General features: G+C 47.9%; 1 protein-coding gene and 1 long non-coding RNA gene across 3 annotated transcripts; both read right to left on the bottom strand.

Moving 5' to 3' along the window:
• Positions 1-1,342: 1,342 nt before the first annotated feature.
• LOC117717121 (uncharacterized) lies at positions 1,343-2,516 on the bottom strand. Its single transcript, XR_004607865.2, has 4 exons — positions 2,405-2,516; positions 2,187-2,259; positions 1,874-2,033; positions 1,343-1,655 (listed from the first exon to the last, which is right to left on the bottom strand). It is a non-coding gene; the product is annotated as an uncharacterized LOC117717121 (long non-coding RNA).
• Positions 2,517-3,144: 628 nt separating this feature from the next.
• On the bottom strand, positions 3,145-5,777 carry LOC117716762 (proline-rich protein 30-like). Of its 2 annotated transcripts, XM_034513794.1 has the most exons (3): positions 5,451-5,777; positions 5,319-5,369; positions 3,145-4,869 (listed from the first exon to the last, which is right to left on the bottom strand). In XM_034513794.1, exon 3 carries the CDS (start codon positions 4,504-4,506, stop codon positions 3,370-3,372), a length of 1,137 nt encoding a protein of 378 aa, XP_034369685.1. In that variant the 5' UTR covers positions 4,507-4,869; positions 5,319-5,369; positions 5,451-5,777; the 3' UTR covers positions 3,145-3,369. The 2 variants fall into 2 exon arrangements, with proteins under 2 accessions (XP_034369685.1, XP_076798597.1); XM_076942482.1 differs by having other exon boundaries at positions 3,145-5,369.
• Between the last annotated feature and the right edge of the window lie 10,045 nt (positions 5,778-15,822).

The following is a 15,822-nucleotide window of genomic DNA, read 5'->3' on the forward strand; positions in this document are numbered from 1 at the left end:
GACCCTGACATGGTACTCTTTGACAGGGGCCTTTCTGAAGACTACCCAAGGGGAGGGTCTTCTTGGGAGGGTTGGCTCACACACCTGTGTTGCTCCAGGGCCACTGTATTTAATAACCGTGGATGCTGAGGGGAAGAGCTGCTGGTGAGTGCCCTCCTCCTCTGCGGTGGCCCTGTACCTGTTTCCTTTAGAGACCACTGGCCCTAGGGCTCTACCTACTTACCTACCCTACCCTTCCTCTCGACTTCCTGAGCCCTTCCATTTGGCTGCCTTCTGGCAAAGGCCTCCCTCCCTAGCCAATGACCCATTTGCCCTCACAGGGCTTACTGTGCCAGCAACACTGAAGATCTAGAAACAGTTGTGAAGCACATAAAGCGCCGCTGCTCCCAAGGTCCTCCCCAGTGTTGGTCTCCTACTTTCTAATACCTACGGCCTAGCGTGCTTCTACCACACAGGCCCGCACAATCCGCCAGCTGGACGAGCGATACACATCTGTGGCTTTTGGGTATAAAGACTGTGCGGCTTATTACCAAGCCTCAAGCCCAAGAACCAAGGTAGACGCCATCCACACCCCTGTCCTCTGCCTCAATGCAGCAGATGATCCCTTCTCCCCGTCCACGGTGAGTGGCTGCGACAAGGCCCTGACCCCATGGCTGAGCCACGGATGTGGGTTGTACTGAGGGATAGCCTGGGTTCTCATTCGAGGGCAGCTTTCTGATCTCCCTGACTCCCTCCCAGCCTTCCCTCTGCAGGCTGCCCAGAAGTCTCCCTATGTGGCTCTGCTCATCACAGCTCGGGGTGGCCACATCAGCTTCCTGGAAGGGCTGCTGCCCTGGCAACACTGTTACATGAACCGAGTGCTACATCAGTATGCCCGAGCCATCTTCCAGCACTCGGTAGAGCTGCCTGACCTGGGAACACTCACTCCTGGAGATGGAAAGAGCTGACAAGAGGACTGCTGGGGTCTCGGTCCAATCTTTCTCTCTTTATTAAATATCAACTCTTTCTGCCTAGCAAGCCAAGGTTCCCTTTCCCTTTCCTCAGGCTGCAGTAGACCATTCAGGAACTCACTGTGTATCTGGCCTGACTGGCTTGGTGCTACCCACAGGAGCCACAGATCACCGCTACCTGCGTCTTCCTTGGGCCTCTTCCTGCCTTAACAGCAAGTGCCAGTGCAGACTCTGTCTCAACAGAGCTGAGGACCTTGTGTGAAGGCCGGAAGGGGAGGCACAGTTTCTTTAAGAAGGATGGCCATGCCTCCAGGCTCTTGGGCATCTTCACATATTTCTAGTAAAAGAAGAGCTCAACTCTGGAGCCGTGGGAGGCAGAGGGAACAAGGCAGGCAGTGTGGCCTGAGCTTCAGACCACACTGTCCTAAATGGGTCCACAGGTGAAAGCAGGGCTCCCAAGACCCAGAGTGATGGGGAGGCCACCGGCAAGTTTTGGCTGAGGGACCAGCGGTACCCATCAGTCGCATCAGAAGCAGCTTCAGCCGTTGGGCTCCATGATTCTGCTCTGGAAGGTGGCACTGTCCAAGGCTGATTCCCATCGGTCAGGAGGTTAAAGAAAACCTGGGAAGGCACTCTGGAGCAGCAGGATGGTTACAATAATAAGGCCGACACACAGCACGAGCAGGAGCCATATAGGAACACTCCCTGTGAGTGGGGCGAGGGAAGAGGTGAGTGGGCAAAGACACTTTGGAGCTTGAAACCAGAACCCTTAACCGCTTTCATTCAAGGAGGGGCAGATGGATGGGTAAAAACAGTCTATTTTCCCGGGGACAATTTTTGCTATAGCTAAAGATGAAGTGGTAGCCTCCCCACCACAGAAACACACACACACACATACAACAACAACGACGATGACGAGTCACGCCGTGAGGGCAGCAGGTGCAACTGGCAACGACTATCCACAGCCACAGAGAAAAGAGCAGTTTCATGGGGCCCAAGAAGCTTTGGCCCACAACCCTTCTCAGGTAGAAAGGTCACATCTGTCACCACAATGCCATGGGCCTCCTTCACATAATACAGGCGCTGGGAGGAAAGCCGAGTTGGAGGCTGCCTTCAGGAAACATGTTCCACAGTCCTAACAGGCTTCCCCTGTGGCCTGGGCCACATCCTTCCTGTGTAATCAGGGCAGAGTGAGCTTGGAACCCTCCCATGGGTTGTGCCAACCGCTATCATTACCTGGAGAGAGAAAGCTATGTAGATGGCGACAGAGCCAGTGACCGTGCCTAGGCCTAGGAAGGTACCCGATTCACTGTAACATACAACAGAGGATTCATTGTTCCGGAAGCTTGTGCAGAAACCCTCTCCCCCAACAATGGTCCTTAGAGACTGAGTCAGGACTCATTCCCGAGCTCCCTCAAGTGCCCACCATCTAACCAAGCAGTAGGACTTCACACCTGACACTGAGGCAGGAAATGACTTCATGGCCACAGGACCTGGTCCGAAGAGGCAAGAAGGTGGAACTGTCCCAGGCTGTGAGGTAGCAAGGTGGGGTTTGACGTAGGCGCTTGTGGGGTATCTGTACCGTGAAGAGTCGCAGCCCACCGGGCTGATCTGGAACCTGCCCAAACTTCTTCTCCTTCTCTCCCTCTCCTCTCCCTCTCCTCCTCCCTCCCACCCCCCCCCCGTGTGTGTGTGTGTGTGTGTGTGTGTGTGTGTGTGTGTGTGTTCCCACTGAAGACAGAAGAGGGCATTGGATCCCCTGGAACTAGAGTTACAATTGTGAGTTGCCCAGTGGGTGCTGAGACAGAATCTCTCTAGCCCTTCTGAAGGAGCCTTCTAGTTTCCGGTCTGTGCATGTGCTGTACAGGATACTTGTGCTCTCCTAGAATGAATGAGTCACTAGCAATGTCCTTCCCTGTGAGGACAATGAGCCACTGTGTCCTAGTCAACCCAGGCTGTCCCTGGAGAAATAGACCTATTGGCCTAATCTTTGATTCCAATTGTGTGTCCACGGACTTGAATTAAACACGAGAAGGGCCTTGTAGAGGTCTCTAAGCATCAGGTACTAGAGTGGACTCAAGTACGTAGCATTTGGTGTCCTTCATCCTTCCATCCCCCGGCCTTGTGTGGGACTGGCCTTATCCCATAGCCATTGATTCTGCCCTGTGGGCATAGTGGACGCAAACACAAGATTCTCAGAGTTAGGCTTTATTGGATACACTGAAAGCTAAATGAGGCCTTGGTTGCCTCTGGTCTCGTCAACTAGGGGAGTTCCCAGGATTCAGGGCAGGAGAACACACCTGGCTTCTGGCCAGGCAGCCCTTCAAGGTGTCTCTGTGCCTCCCCAAGGTCTGAGGAGGCCTGTTCGGGAGGATGGGGTTTGGAGGGGGTACTCCAGAGGGTCTCCGCTGCTCTGGAATTAAGATGACGACTTTCGGAGAATAGACTTTAGGGGCACAGACCTATTTGAGACAGAAGGCCTGGGCTTTGGGAATGCAGTGGCCTGTCTTGTCTCCTGAAGTAGAGACCTGGAACACCGGCTGGGTTTTGGTGATTGAAGGTCTACAGACCGGAGGCTCCCGCCTTGGAAGGATGTGCCATCGATTTGAACTGATGTCTGGGTTGCAGGCTTTTGACTCTGGAGGGCCTCTTCCTGGGACTCTACTCCCTCCGTACTTTTTTTTGGCAGGAGATGCAAAGCCTTGGCCTGGTGCCGAGACAGGCGGAGACCGAATCCAATGCCCAGTCGGGAGCGCCCAGATTCCTGGGGCTGGGCACAGGGCAGGAGTTGAGGGAAGGCAAGCAGCCGGGGTATAATCTTGTACTTGGGGTTGGGGCAAGACAGGGTGCGGATCTGAAGGCACACTAAACATATGGGGTACTCCAGGACTGGGGCCTGGCCGGTTGTGCCTAGCCACATGTGCTGCAGAAATTCTAGCTTCAGGTCTTGTGCAATTCTGCGGCGCCCCACATGGTCCGCCAGGGCTTGGGCGAGGGCCTCTACGTCCTTGAATTCTGCAGGGTCCACCTTGCTTGGCACACATCCCCCTGCTACCCCAAAGGACCTGATGCTTCTGGATGGAGGTCCCTGCCATGCTTGCTCGTTACTCAGAATCTCTGGAGAAGGTGACGTGGGGCTGGGGGAAGTGATCGTGGAGCTTTGAAAGTCCTGGAGGCAGGAAGAGGACTGGTAGGAGTGAGGAGAGGAAGAGCGGGTAAGAGGGGGAGAGGGGCAGACCTGATACTTGGAGGGAGACGTAGAATGGGGGTAGGGAGAGGATCTTGGGCGAGAGGAGTAGAGAAGAGGGGCAAAGTCAGAATTTGAGTCCGAAGAGTAGATGTGAGGCCCAGGAGTGTGGGTCTGTGTCAGAAGAGAGAAAAAATATGCCTGCGTGGTGGTGGGCAATGGCAAGTGGGAAGAAGGGAGGGTCTGATGGGGAGAAAGAGATGCTAAGTTGGGTGGAGGGGAGTCCACGAACTGTGAGAGGACCTGAGGGGGACTCTCTGGGGGTACTGCGTTCTGTAGCAGCACCTGGTTCTTGTTTTGAGGCAACATTGCCTTGAATCAGGAGGGAAGGGGATGGGGTGACAAGACCAGTGGTTAGAAACACCTAACAGTCAGTGTGGGGATCTCTGAAGCCAGCTGTGGCTGGTGGCCAAGACTGCCTTCTGTGCACAGTGTGGCTGCAGCAGCATAGTTCTGCTGCAGGCATCAGCAGCAGGCCAAGGGGACACACAGCCTCTTCTACCTGGCTGTGGCGTGCTCAGTCCGGAGCCTGCATCTAAGCTTGGCTCCTCACGTTTCCTCAGCCATTCGCTGGGGATGTATGGAGACAGAGAATGAGAGCTGTCCCTGGGGAGCTGAGGGACAACGGCAACTCTCTGGGTGGAATCAGGAGGAAGACACAGTCTGTAGGACCTGTGGAGAAAAAGACAGAGGTCAAAATGTCGGGATGATTGGTCCACTTCTGGATTCTGCGTCAGGTGCTCAATTCCAGTGTGAACTCAAGACCCTCAAAGTGAGGTCTTTGGATGTAGTTCAGCTGGTACATTGTTTGCCTAGCATGCATGAAGTCCTTGGCATGATCCCCAACACCACTTGAGGGTGGCATGCTGGCACAAGCCTGTGATCGCTATGGGGATATGAGGAGCTCGAGGCTAGCCTGGGCTCCATGAGTCTGTCTCAAAACAACAAAGACTAGCAGTTTGTCACCTTTGAGGTCAGAAAATCTGGCAAGGTGCTGTAGAGAAGGCTAGAAAAGTGGAGATTGCGGCTGGAAAGAGGGAGGGGCTGAGGGGAAACGGGCAGCAAAGAGCAGCGAGGGCCCAGATGGGGACAGGACTGGAGAGGACTGTGCAGTGCTTTACCAACGCGCGTGCCTTCCACCGTTTCAAAAGACACGTCACCAAATAGGGGACCTGGAAGAGAAAGCAGAGTCACGAAACAGTCTATCTACCCGCGTCCTGCCCCCACACTTTGACCCCTAAACTGACTCTGACCCAGTATTCCAGTCTGAGCGGTGCCCTCAGTCCTTCTTCTGGTACACAGAGCTCTTCCGTGGCACAGGATTTTGCCCTAATCTTGACACACAGATTTTGTAAGCAACCTGGTTTCCTGGCATGCTGGTTCCCCTGGCCTCTTGTCACCCTCAGCACCTCAACCCTCAATCCTTCTCCCTCAGGCTGGCCTTGGCTGAGAAGGATTATCAGAGCCAGTGGCAGCAACAGTAGGGCCAGCTGGTGAAAGGCTCCAAGAGACTGAGGCTTTGCTGCCCCCAGTGAGAGCTGAGGGGCTCATTCCCTGAAAGCAGCTCTCTCTCTGGCATCAAAAGCCTATGTCACAGAGGTCAGATAATGACATCATAGATTCTGCCTTCTCCTTGCCCTCAGTGCTCTGGGTGTTTCTCAGGGACCTGCAAAGGCTGTTTGGTAAAATTTTTCAGGTAGAATGGTTTGATGTATACCCACAAACCTAGCTCTGCTTGTCTGTTCTTATATATTTACAGCCCTCATCAATGTCCAGGAGGCAGGGCTGAGCCTTGCACCTTCCTCATTGGCTTGCTGTCTGAGGGAAGTAACTGTGCTCCGTACCCTTTCGTCTTTGGAATATTACTGTATATTTTAATAGCTATTTTAAATGATTTTGTTTATTTAGATGTATGTCAGGTGCTTGCATGTACCCTTGAATACCTGAAGAGGGTTGGATCCCCTAGAGCTAGAGTTTTAGACACTTGTGAGTTGCCTGATATGGGTGCTGGGATCTGAATTCCAGGCCTCACAAGCAGTGAGTGCTCTTCACCACTGAACATCTTTCGGCCCCTTAGCTCTTTTCTTTTTTATTATTTTATTAAATGGTTTATTTGCTTATTTTATGTGTATTGGTGTTTCACCTGTATGAATGTATGAGGGTGTGTCTCGGGGTTTCTATTGCTGTGACTACCACGACCAAAAACCAAGTTGGGGAGGAAAGGGTTTATTGGGCTTATACTTCCAGATCATAGTCCATCACTGGAAGAAGTCAGACAGGAACTAAAGCAGGGCTGGAAGGAGGAGCTGACACAGAGGCCATGGAGGGGTACTGCTTACTTCATATGGCTTGCTCAGCCGGCTTTCTTATAGAACCCAGGACCACCAGCCCAGGGGTGGCACCACCCACCATGGGCTGGGCCTCCCCCATCAATCTCTAATTGAGGAAATGCCCTACAGGTAGATCTAATAGAAGCATTTCCTCAACTGAGGCTCCTTTCTCTCTGATGACTCCAGCTTGTGTCAAGTTGACACACACAACCAGCCAGTACAGGATCAGATCCCTTGGAACTGGAGTCACAGACAGTTGTGGGCCACCTTGTGGACTCTGGAAACTGAGTCCTCTGGAGGAACGGCTAATGCTCTTAATCACTGCACCCTCTCTGCAGAAACAGCTATTTTCTTAACACTGTGCGGTGTCTGTGTTCATGTGTGTGAGTTAATGCACATGTGGGTGTGTTCATGTGAAAGCTAGAGATCGCTGCCAGATGTCTTTCTGAATCACTTTTCCACTATACGTTTTGCAACAGGGTCTCTCACTGAGCCTGGAGTAGCCTGGCCAATGGATTCTAGTGATCTGCCTGTCCCTTCCTCCCCACTGCTGGGTTCTAGGAAAACAAAGTATTTTCATGTGCTTACAGATTGTTTATATTCAAATGTTTGGCCCATCATTTAATTGGTTTTTGTCATTGAATTTATTTTTTAAGGTTTTATGTGTATGGCTGTTTTGCTTGCATGTGTCTAAATGTACTATGTTCATGCCTGGTGCCCTCAGAGGCCAGAAAAGGGCATTAGAGCCCTTGTGACTGGATGTCCAGATGTTTGTGAGTTGCCATGTGTGGGTGCTGGGAACTGAAGCCCAGGCCCTCTGGAAGGGCAGCTGGTGCTCCTACATGCTGAGCTCTCTCCAGCCCTTGCATTTATTCATTGTATGTGCATAGACACACAGCACACAGCACAGATGTGGATGTCAAAGGGCAAGTTGATCCCTCCCTCCACATGTAGGTCCTGGAGTCATCAAGTTCAAGGCAAGTGCTTTTCCTTGCTGAGCCATTCTGCTGGTCCCAGTATTTTTATTTCTTGCTTTTTGATTCCCTGAAGCATTTTCACCCCAATAATGGGCCATAATAAAATTAGGAATGAGTACTTAGCATGGCTTGTGTAAAACTGGAGAAGGTGGGCGCTGGGGAGATGGTAAAGTGCTTCTTGGACAAGCATGAAGACCTGAGTTTGGATCCCTAGCACCCACATAAAGCTGAGCACAGAGGCTCACATCTCCAGGCCTCCCAGCCCTGGGCAGCAGAGGCAGGGGGATCTTAGAGGCTTGCTGGCCAGCCATCCTAGCTGAAATGATGAACACTAACTCTCAATAAATAAATAAGGTGGACAGCAATAGATAAAAACCCTTGGCACTGACCTCTGACCTCCACATGCACACAGGGCACCATCTCCTCTATATCCCCGCCTCCCTCACACATACACAAGAGAAGGGCACTTGTAAAAGGACATGTAGGGCTGGAGAGATGGCTCAGTGGTTAAGAGCACTGACTGCTCTCACAGAGGTCCTGAGTTCAATTCTCAGCAACCACATGGTGGCTCACAACCATCTGTAATGAGATCTGACGCCCTCTTCTGGTGTGTCTGAAGATAGCTACTGTGTATTCATATACATAAAATAAATAAATCTTTAAAATAAACAAAGGAAAATAGAGGTTGAGAGTCCTGGCCACCAGGACTGGCAAGACCTGAGGCTATGCACAGAGATCACAAAATTCCATATAAACTGGGCTATTTGGTTACCTTACTATTTAAGTCTTTTTGGGACTTGTTCACAGTATAGGGATTTAAGGACCATAATTTGAAGATTGTTTATATTTTAGTATTTGATGTCTTTTGCTATTCCTAATGAGCCCCTGTCAGCCATCCATGAATTTATACTACCATGATGTCTAATGGACCCATATTCAGCTGAACAAACCAGGTGATTAGCAGAGGCTAATTTCAGGCCCATTTACTAACCTTCAGGAAGGAGGGAGGAACTGGACACTGAATTCAGTCACCAATGGCCAATATGTGCCCATTTGATGAAATATTCATTAAAAAAAAACCCTAGACTATAGGGATCAATGAACTCCCGGGTTGGTGGTCTCATGTAGGTGCTGGATGGATGCTGTGCCCAGAGAGGGCAAGGAAGTGCTGCACCCCTCACCCTTCATCCTCCACATACCTTGCCCCACACATCTCTTTTCTTCGGCTATTCCTGGGTTCTACCCTTCATGACAGAAGAGAAAGCCTAAGGAATATGGAACCGAGTTCTGTGCGATGTTCTGACAAGACCGACAGAGGAAGTCATAGAGACTTCTGGTTCCCAGCCCGTTATTTACAAGTACAGATGGTCAGGACTCAAAACTGGAGACATTGGAGACAAGATCCCTTAGGATTGGTCCCTTTGATTTATGGGATCCAGTGTGAACATCTGTGGGTTCGTGGTGTTAGAAATTTCATTGAATCGTTGGACACCTAGTTGGTGTCTGAGAATTGGAGATGTGTCTGAAAACACCCCACATTTGGTTTTAGAGATGTCAGAAGAAGCAGAACTTCTCACTGTGTGAATGAGAAGCACCTAGGCGAACTCCAGTTCACACTGGCCACTTCTCTTACTTGGTGTCAGTTCCTGTTCATAAACCACTGTAGAGCAAGTGAAAGGAAGGTCTCTAAGCACTTGGCAGCCAGGCTGTAATGAAGTTGTTTCAGTTCGATGGTCATTTCTGGTTGTAGATATTATCTACCACATACTCTTCCCACCCAAATTCCTCCAGCTCTAGGCAAGAACATCATGTGCTATTTCTCCTGAACCTTCTACTGCAAATGGTCATTGAGAGGATGGACAAACACACTAACCGGAGTTGGCTAAGAGAGTTTGATCCTGACGCCTTTTCTTCCCTCTTGTTTTTGTCCAGGGGACAGGGGGACATGCTCTGTGATGTCTGTGGGCTCAGAGGTCATCTTTCAGGGTTGGTGACCACTTCCCACCTCTTCCCCTTACTGAAGTGTCTACATATTTATCACTGAGCCAAGCAACTTCCTCTTGTAGAGCTGATAAACAACTTGTGTTTGTAAATAAACGTGCCTGACTCTCCAGGGGTGAAAACTCCCAGCTCTACCTGGAAGGACTGCTCCTTGGCTGAAACTGAATATAAGGATGTGTGCATCCTTACCCGCCCAGCCTGGCTGTCTGCCAGGATCACCTCTTGTAGAGAGAGATGCCTAATTTTGTTCCCAGTTTTCATCAGAACCCTTTGCTGAACAGTTGCCTTTTGCTTTTGTTTATTGACAAGAAACCACCTGATTCTGAAACTGTTGTGAGAAGACAAGTTGAGAAACTCAGTCAAGTGGTCAGCCCACAAGGGCAGAGGTCAAGTGGGCAGAGGTCAAGTGGTCAGCCCACAAGGGCAGAGGGAAGAACAGATTATCTTTATTTTTTGTTTGTTTGGTTTTCTTTTTAGTTTTTCCAGACAGGGTTTTTCTGGGTAGCCCTGGCTGTAGTCTGGCCTTGAACTCATAGAGATCCACCTGCCTCTGCCTCCTGAGCACTGGGATCAAAGGTGTGTACCACCAACCCCTAGAAGCTTATCTTGTTTTTGAGGTACAGTCTCTCTTTTTTATTTCTGCACCAAGCTGTGTACTGTAATCTAGCTGGTCCTGAAAGGGTTAAATTTTTTAAAAAACTCCTAACAGGCAGAACAGAACCAAGAGTGCAGGTCAGCTTGGTAGTGAGCTTTGTGTTTCAGGAACTTGTCTGACCACAAGCTAGATAGTTGATTAAGAATAGGCTCTTAGAGAATACAAATGTTCCCCATGACTGTTCCTTGGACCCTGTCACAAACTGAATAATGGGCTGGGACTTTCCACAGGTACTCTCCAATAACCCTCCTTCACATAACTTATCAGTTGAGATCAAGAAAGAACCGTGACAGACTTTTTCTGCCTCAGAATGGCCGACATTTGATGTTGACCGGCCGCCAGAAGAGACTTTTGACTTGACTATTATTTTTGAAGTTAAAGTTATTATTTTTCAGGAAGGACCGGGGTTACATCTCGATCAACAGCCATACATTACTGTGTGGCAGTACCTGGTCCAAGATCCACCACCATGGGTGACAAAGAAGAAGCCAGACTCCGGAGCCCTGCCCCCCCCCCCCCCCAACAAGGCACAGACCAAACTAGAAGATTAATCACCCTTTCTTTTCAGATAACCCTGCCAGTCTGACCGGACTGAAAGAGTCTTTAATGTTTTTCCACCAGCCTACCTGGGATGATTGCTAGCAGCTTTTACAGGTTCCCTTTACCACAGAAGAATGAGAAAGGATCCTGTTAGAAGCCCCCCTTAACCGGCCAGACTGGGACATGGCTACGGGTAGGAAACAGCTGACAGTTTACCCCGCCGGGCTCTAGTGACAGGTAAGAAGTTACAGAGTATAGAGGGATTACAGGATTATACCCTGCAGGATTTAGTTAAAGAGACAGAAGAAGTATATCACAAAAGAGAGACTGAAGACTAGAATACTGGCTGCAGTTGTAAGAGATAGAGAGAGAGAAAGGGCAGGGCCTAGACAGACAGGGAACCTGGGCAATAGAAGACCAAGACCAAATGGGAACAGAGAGATACAAAGACATCTGTTAGAAAAAGACCAGTGTGCCTACTGTAAATTCTTAGACTACTTCACAAACTGTTGATCTGGGGAAAAGATAAGTGTCTCATTCCGGTTATTCCTGAGTGCCCTATGCCTTTGTTAGAGAGAGACAAAGTTGAAGTTTACTCAGACAGGACCAGGGGTGTCTTGAGAGAACCCCCACCTCTATGATACTGGTCTTAAAACTAGAAGATGAGTACCGGCTTCATGAGCTTCAAGAACAGCAAGAAGCCCCGACATTAGTAAATGGTTGACAGAATTTCCAAAAGCTTGGACTAAAACCAGTGCCTCCTCTATTGGAGTGTGGCAGTACCCAATGAGGTGTGAAGCCAGAGAAAGAATTAGACCTCACATTCACAGACTGTTACAACAGGACATTCTGGTTCCTTGCCAGTCACCATGGAAACCCCACCCCCACCCCCCACTGCCTGTAAAGAAGCCAGGCACTACATTTGACTACATCCACCACACTTAAAGGCCTACAAAGAACTAAGACTTATCTGAAAGCCATTGCTGTCGTGGCCTAACTTAAATTGACTCTGGGACAGCAGATAACTGTTGTGGCACCCCACTCCTTTGAGAACATTATCCGGCAGCCCCCTGACCAAAAGATGACTAATGCTCACATAAAAGGGTGATCTTTGGCTCCCCCGCCATCCTGAACCCTGCCACCTTGCTGCCTGAGACTGATGATTCCTCCCCTGTCCATTGACATTCTGACAGAAGACCAACCTTGGCCAGGGAGTCCAAACTGGTATACAGAGGGACTGCTGACTTCTGCAGGAAAAGACATTAAAAAAAAAAAAAATACTGAGCCTCCTCGAGGCCATCCATTTGCCTAAAAAAGTGGCCATAATTCATTGTCCTGGACATCAGAAAACTCAAGATGCTGTTGCTAAAAGAAATCAGATGGCAGACTTGACTGCTAAAAAGGCTGCTCAAAGAGCTGTGATCCTGACTGTTTATGTCCATGTTAAAAAATAGTCCTTCCACAGAGAGAAGGATGAAGATATGTGACAAATTTACATTGTTTAGCTCACCTAGGAGCTACACACCTGAAGAACTTGGTAATTTTATGTGTTGAACTTACTTGAAAAAACTGTGAGGCCTGTGCCCTGACTAACACTGGATATTTAAGATGTCCCCCAGGAAGACTTCAAGGAGACAGACCTGGGGCCTACTGAGAAGTGGACTTCACAGAACTCAAAACTGCTAAATATGGTAACAAATTCTTGTTAGTCTTTATAGATATCTTTTCAGACTCAGTAAAAGCCTTTTCTACAAAGACTGAGACTGCCAATGTGGTGGCTAAAAAGATCTTAGAAGAGAACTTCCCCAGGTTTGAAATACCCAAGATAATTGGGTCTGACAATAGACCTGCCTTTGTTGCCCAGGTAAGTCAAGGACTGGCCACCTAGCTAGAGATTAATTAAAAATTACATTGTGCTTACAGACCCCAGAGCTCAAGACAGGTTAAAAAAAAAAAAAAAAAAAAAAAAGATAAATAGAACTATTAAAGAGACCTTAACTAAATTAGCCTTGGAGACTGGTGGGGGATGACTAGACAGCCCTCTTTCCTTTTGCCTTTATCCAGGTTATGATTTAAGCTAACACCTTATAAGATTTTATATGTGTGTGGGGGTCTCCACCACTTACTGAGATAGATAAAATATATGATTCTGATGTTGTTCTTTCTAAATCCCTGTTTGTCCACATGAAAACATGGACCGATGTGAGGTCTGGGAGCAGTTAAAAGAAGCTTATGAGACTGGAGACCTGAGTGTGCCTCATCAGTTCCAGACCCCCTTTCAGGTAAACGCAGTTCATGGCCGCTGGACAGCTACACTTATAACCACAGGCTATTCAGGTAACTGTTATCTAGGCCTTAATATTTTACCCAGGCCTTAACATTCTATCTAGGTCTTAATATTCTATTCTGAGAATTGAACCCAAGTCTTTGAAAGAGCAGCTATTACTCTTAAACTCTAAGTCATTTTCTCAACTCCCAAACTTAGTTTTATATTTTGCTGATATTTTTAGAAGATGTTTGTGCTGGAGTTACAATTATGAATCAGGGGTTAGTTTTCCTCACACGTGAAAAAGAATCCATTATCTTTTGTTCTCTAGTTTGCAGTGAGTAGGAGCCAGCACTCTTAGGTACTGAATCATCTCTCTACCCCCACTTTGAGTTTCCCTCCTCCTTCTGAAGACCCCCATACTCGGGAGACCCTTCCTCAAGCCTCTGGAATCGCGACCACCCAATAATCACAAGAAACCATACCTGGATGCAATCAGCAGAGGTTTATTAGGGAAGGAGCCGGCGGTCAAAAACGACAAGCTCTTTAGCTCCAAGAGCAGGGTTTTTGGCCACGTGTGGTGGGATAAAGGGTCTTTTATAGCATGGGGTGGGGGGAGGAAGGCATTTTCGCGCGCTTACACATGATTGGTTGTTTTACAAATTTTGAACATAGCACTGGGAAGACCAAGGGAGGGGTAACCAAGAACAGTGGAACATTTCAGAGAATCTAGCCCAAACGATCTAGAGTCACTTTTTCCTTCCGGCTATAGGGCTATGGCCCCACCTAGGTGATAACATCTTTATCTGTAGTCAGGAATGCCTTCCTGCCTTGGGTGAGGCTCGGGGAATGTAATCCAGCAAGTGTCCTTCACCTGGAATGTGAAGGCCTGAAATCTTATTTTCAGTTCTGAGTTCTGTAAGGCGGAAAAATCTACACATATTTCATAAAATGGCCTTTATAATTTTTCACTCTACATCCCCACCTCTTCCAATTTGGTTATGTTTTTAATCATAAAAACTCAATTATTAATAAGTCTATTCTCACCCCACTTTTTCCGATTAGGATCTTTAGAAAAGTTTAAACTCCAGTGTCATCATAATTACCATTTTCTTGACCCAAAGTCTTATATTGGTGGCGCAACACAAAAAGCTGAACAGCATTTATCCTTTCTCTAACAAAAGTTACTAATCTATTTTAAATGTAGGGGCCTATGGTTAAGAGCAAAAGTAAAATCACAAGGGGTCCAGCAAGGGAGGATTGAACCAACTCTCGAATCAAAGTTGCTGTGCATCTCTATCTTGTCTCTGGTCTAACTTTTTTTCTGAATTTACTCTCTGGTCACTCTTGAATGGTCTACATAATAGTAACATTTTTTCTTAGAGCAGCACACAGACTTTCTCCTTTAAGAAACAGCAAGTCTAGTAACAACTTAACTTTGTTACTGACTGTTCTAGGGCTCTCAAATCCACATCAGTGGCAGCTCTCAGCTGATGAAAATAATGAGGTGTCTGTATCAATGTAGTTACACCTGTCTCTATACCTATGGCCACTCCTAGTCACAATGTAACAGCTAGAGTCAAGGAAAATAGGCTCTCTGCAGAATCATCTAGGGTGTATCTCAAACTCAGTTCAAGAGTACCTGCGGGATCTAGCTGGACAAGTACACAATAATCTTTGTTTTCATCAAAGATAGCAGTGGAAACACATGGTGTTAACCCGGAGCTGTAAGTCTACCATTTATCAATTTTAGGCAATAGGTATCTGTTAGCAGGGGTTCTTGGGCTCTATTCTATTGACTAGGGGTTTCAAAACATTTCCTTTTCTTTGTAGCACACTTTCAAAGTTGTCTTCTGACTTTTCCACATTTTGTGGCACATAGCTGTCTACATATACATAAAATCACATATATAATAAAGAGAAATTGCAAAAGGAACAAATCTATATAACTCTAGATTCACATTTCAACTTCAATCTTGTAATCACAAGCTGTCATTTAACCTTGGGTGTACGCACACTAAGTCCCACCCTCCAAGGCAGCATTTTCCCTGTGCCTCTGGGGTGGTCTCAGGAGTCAAAGCCTGCTGCTTCTTTAGCCTTGTAGAATAGCAGAAGACCTGGAGCCAAAGAGTAGGGGGTTGTTCAGGCATCTGGATCTTCTCCAGTTGGCATCAGTCACAGGTGGTGATGGTGAACTTCAAGGAGGTCGGATGGTCCACAGCACCAGGAACAGTCTTTTAGTAGCCTGAAAAATCATTTCTCACACAAAATGGGCATTCTGGGTATGGAGCAAGAACAAGGGACACTCTAGCCAGCGCCAGTTCCCAAGGGTAGTTTAATTTTAGGGTCCTGTATATTCATTCTCTCTACCTGTCCTGAGCTTCGGAGACAATGTAAACAGTGGATCTTCAATTCCTGACTTACCTTAAAACTGCTCTCTGATCTAATTACCTAGGACACTTGAAACCTCGGGAAGGTCCCTATTCTAGGCTGTTTTTTCCTAGGTATTTCTTATCTACTCTAAGTCTTATTATTTCTCTGGCTTAGAACCTAAGGTCCCTTATACGCTTTAAGTCTCTTAGCTGCTTGGTTGCACTCATATCTTAAGAGTCCATCTGTGTATTTAGCCTGGTAAATCCTTTGCTTTCTGGGGAGTATAGTTCTCCCTTCTTGTGTGCGCCATTGTCTATTTTTCTCTAGGTAGTATCTGGCAGGATGGCTAGCAATCTGAGTTCTTTTTCTTACTCTGTGCTTTAAGTGAGGCCATCTCTTAGGCCCACAACTGGAACAGGCTGCCGTATCAAGACACTTGATCTGTCCGGTTATTGCCTCAGGCCACTGAGTCTCCTCCCTTTT

The sequence above is a fragment of the Arvicanthis niloticus genome, chromosome 11 (assembly GCF_011762505.2).
Source record: "Arvicanthis niloticus isolate mArvNil1 chromosome 11, mArvNil1.pat.X, whole genome shotgun sequence".
Taxonomy (NCBI): domain Eukaryota; kingdom Metazoa; phylum Chordata; class Mammalia; order Rodentia; family Muridae; genus Arvicanthis; species Arvicanthis niloticus.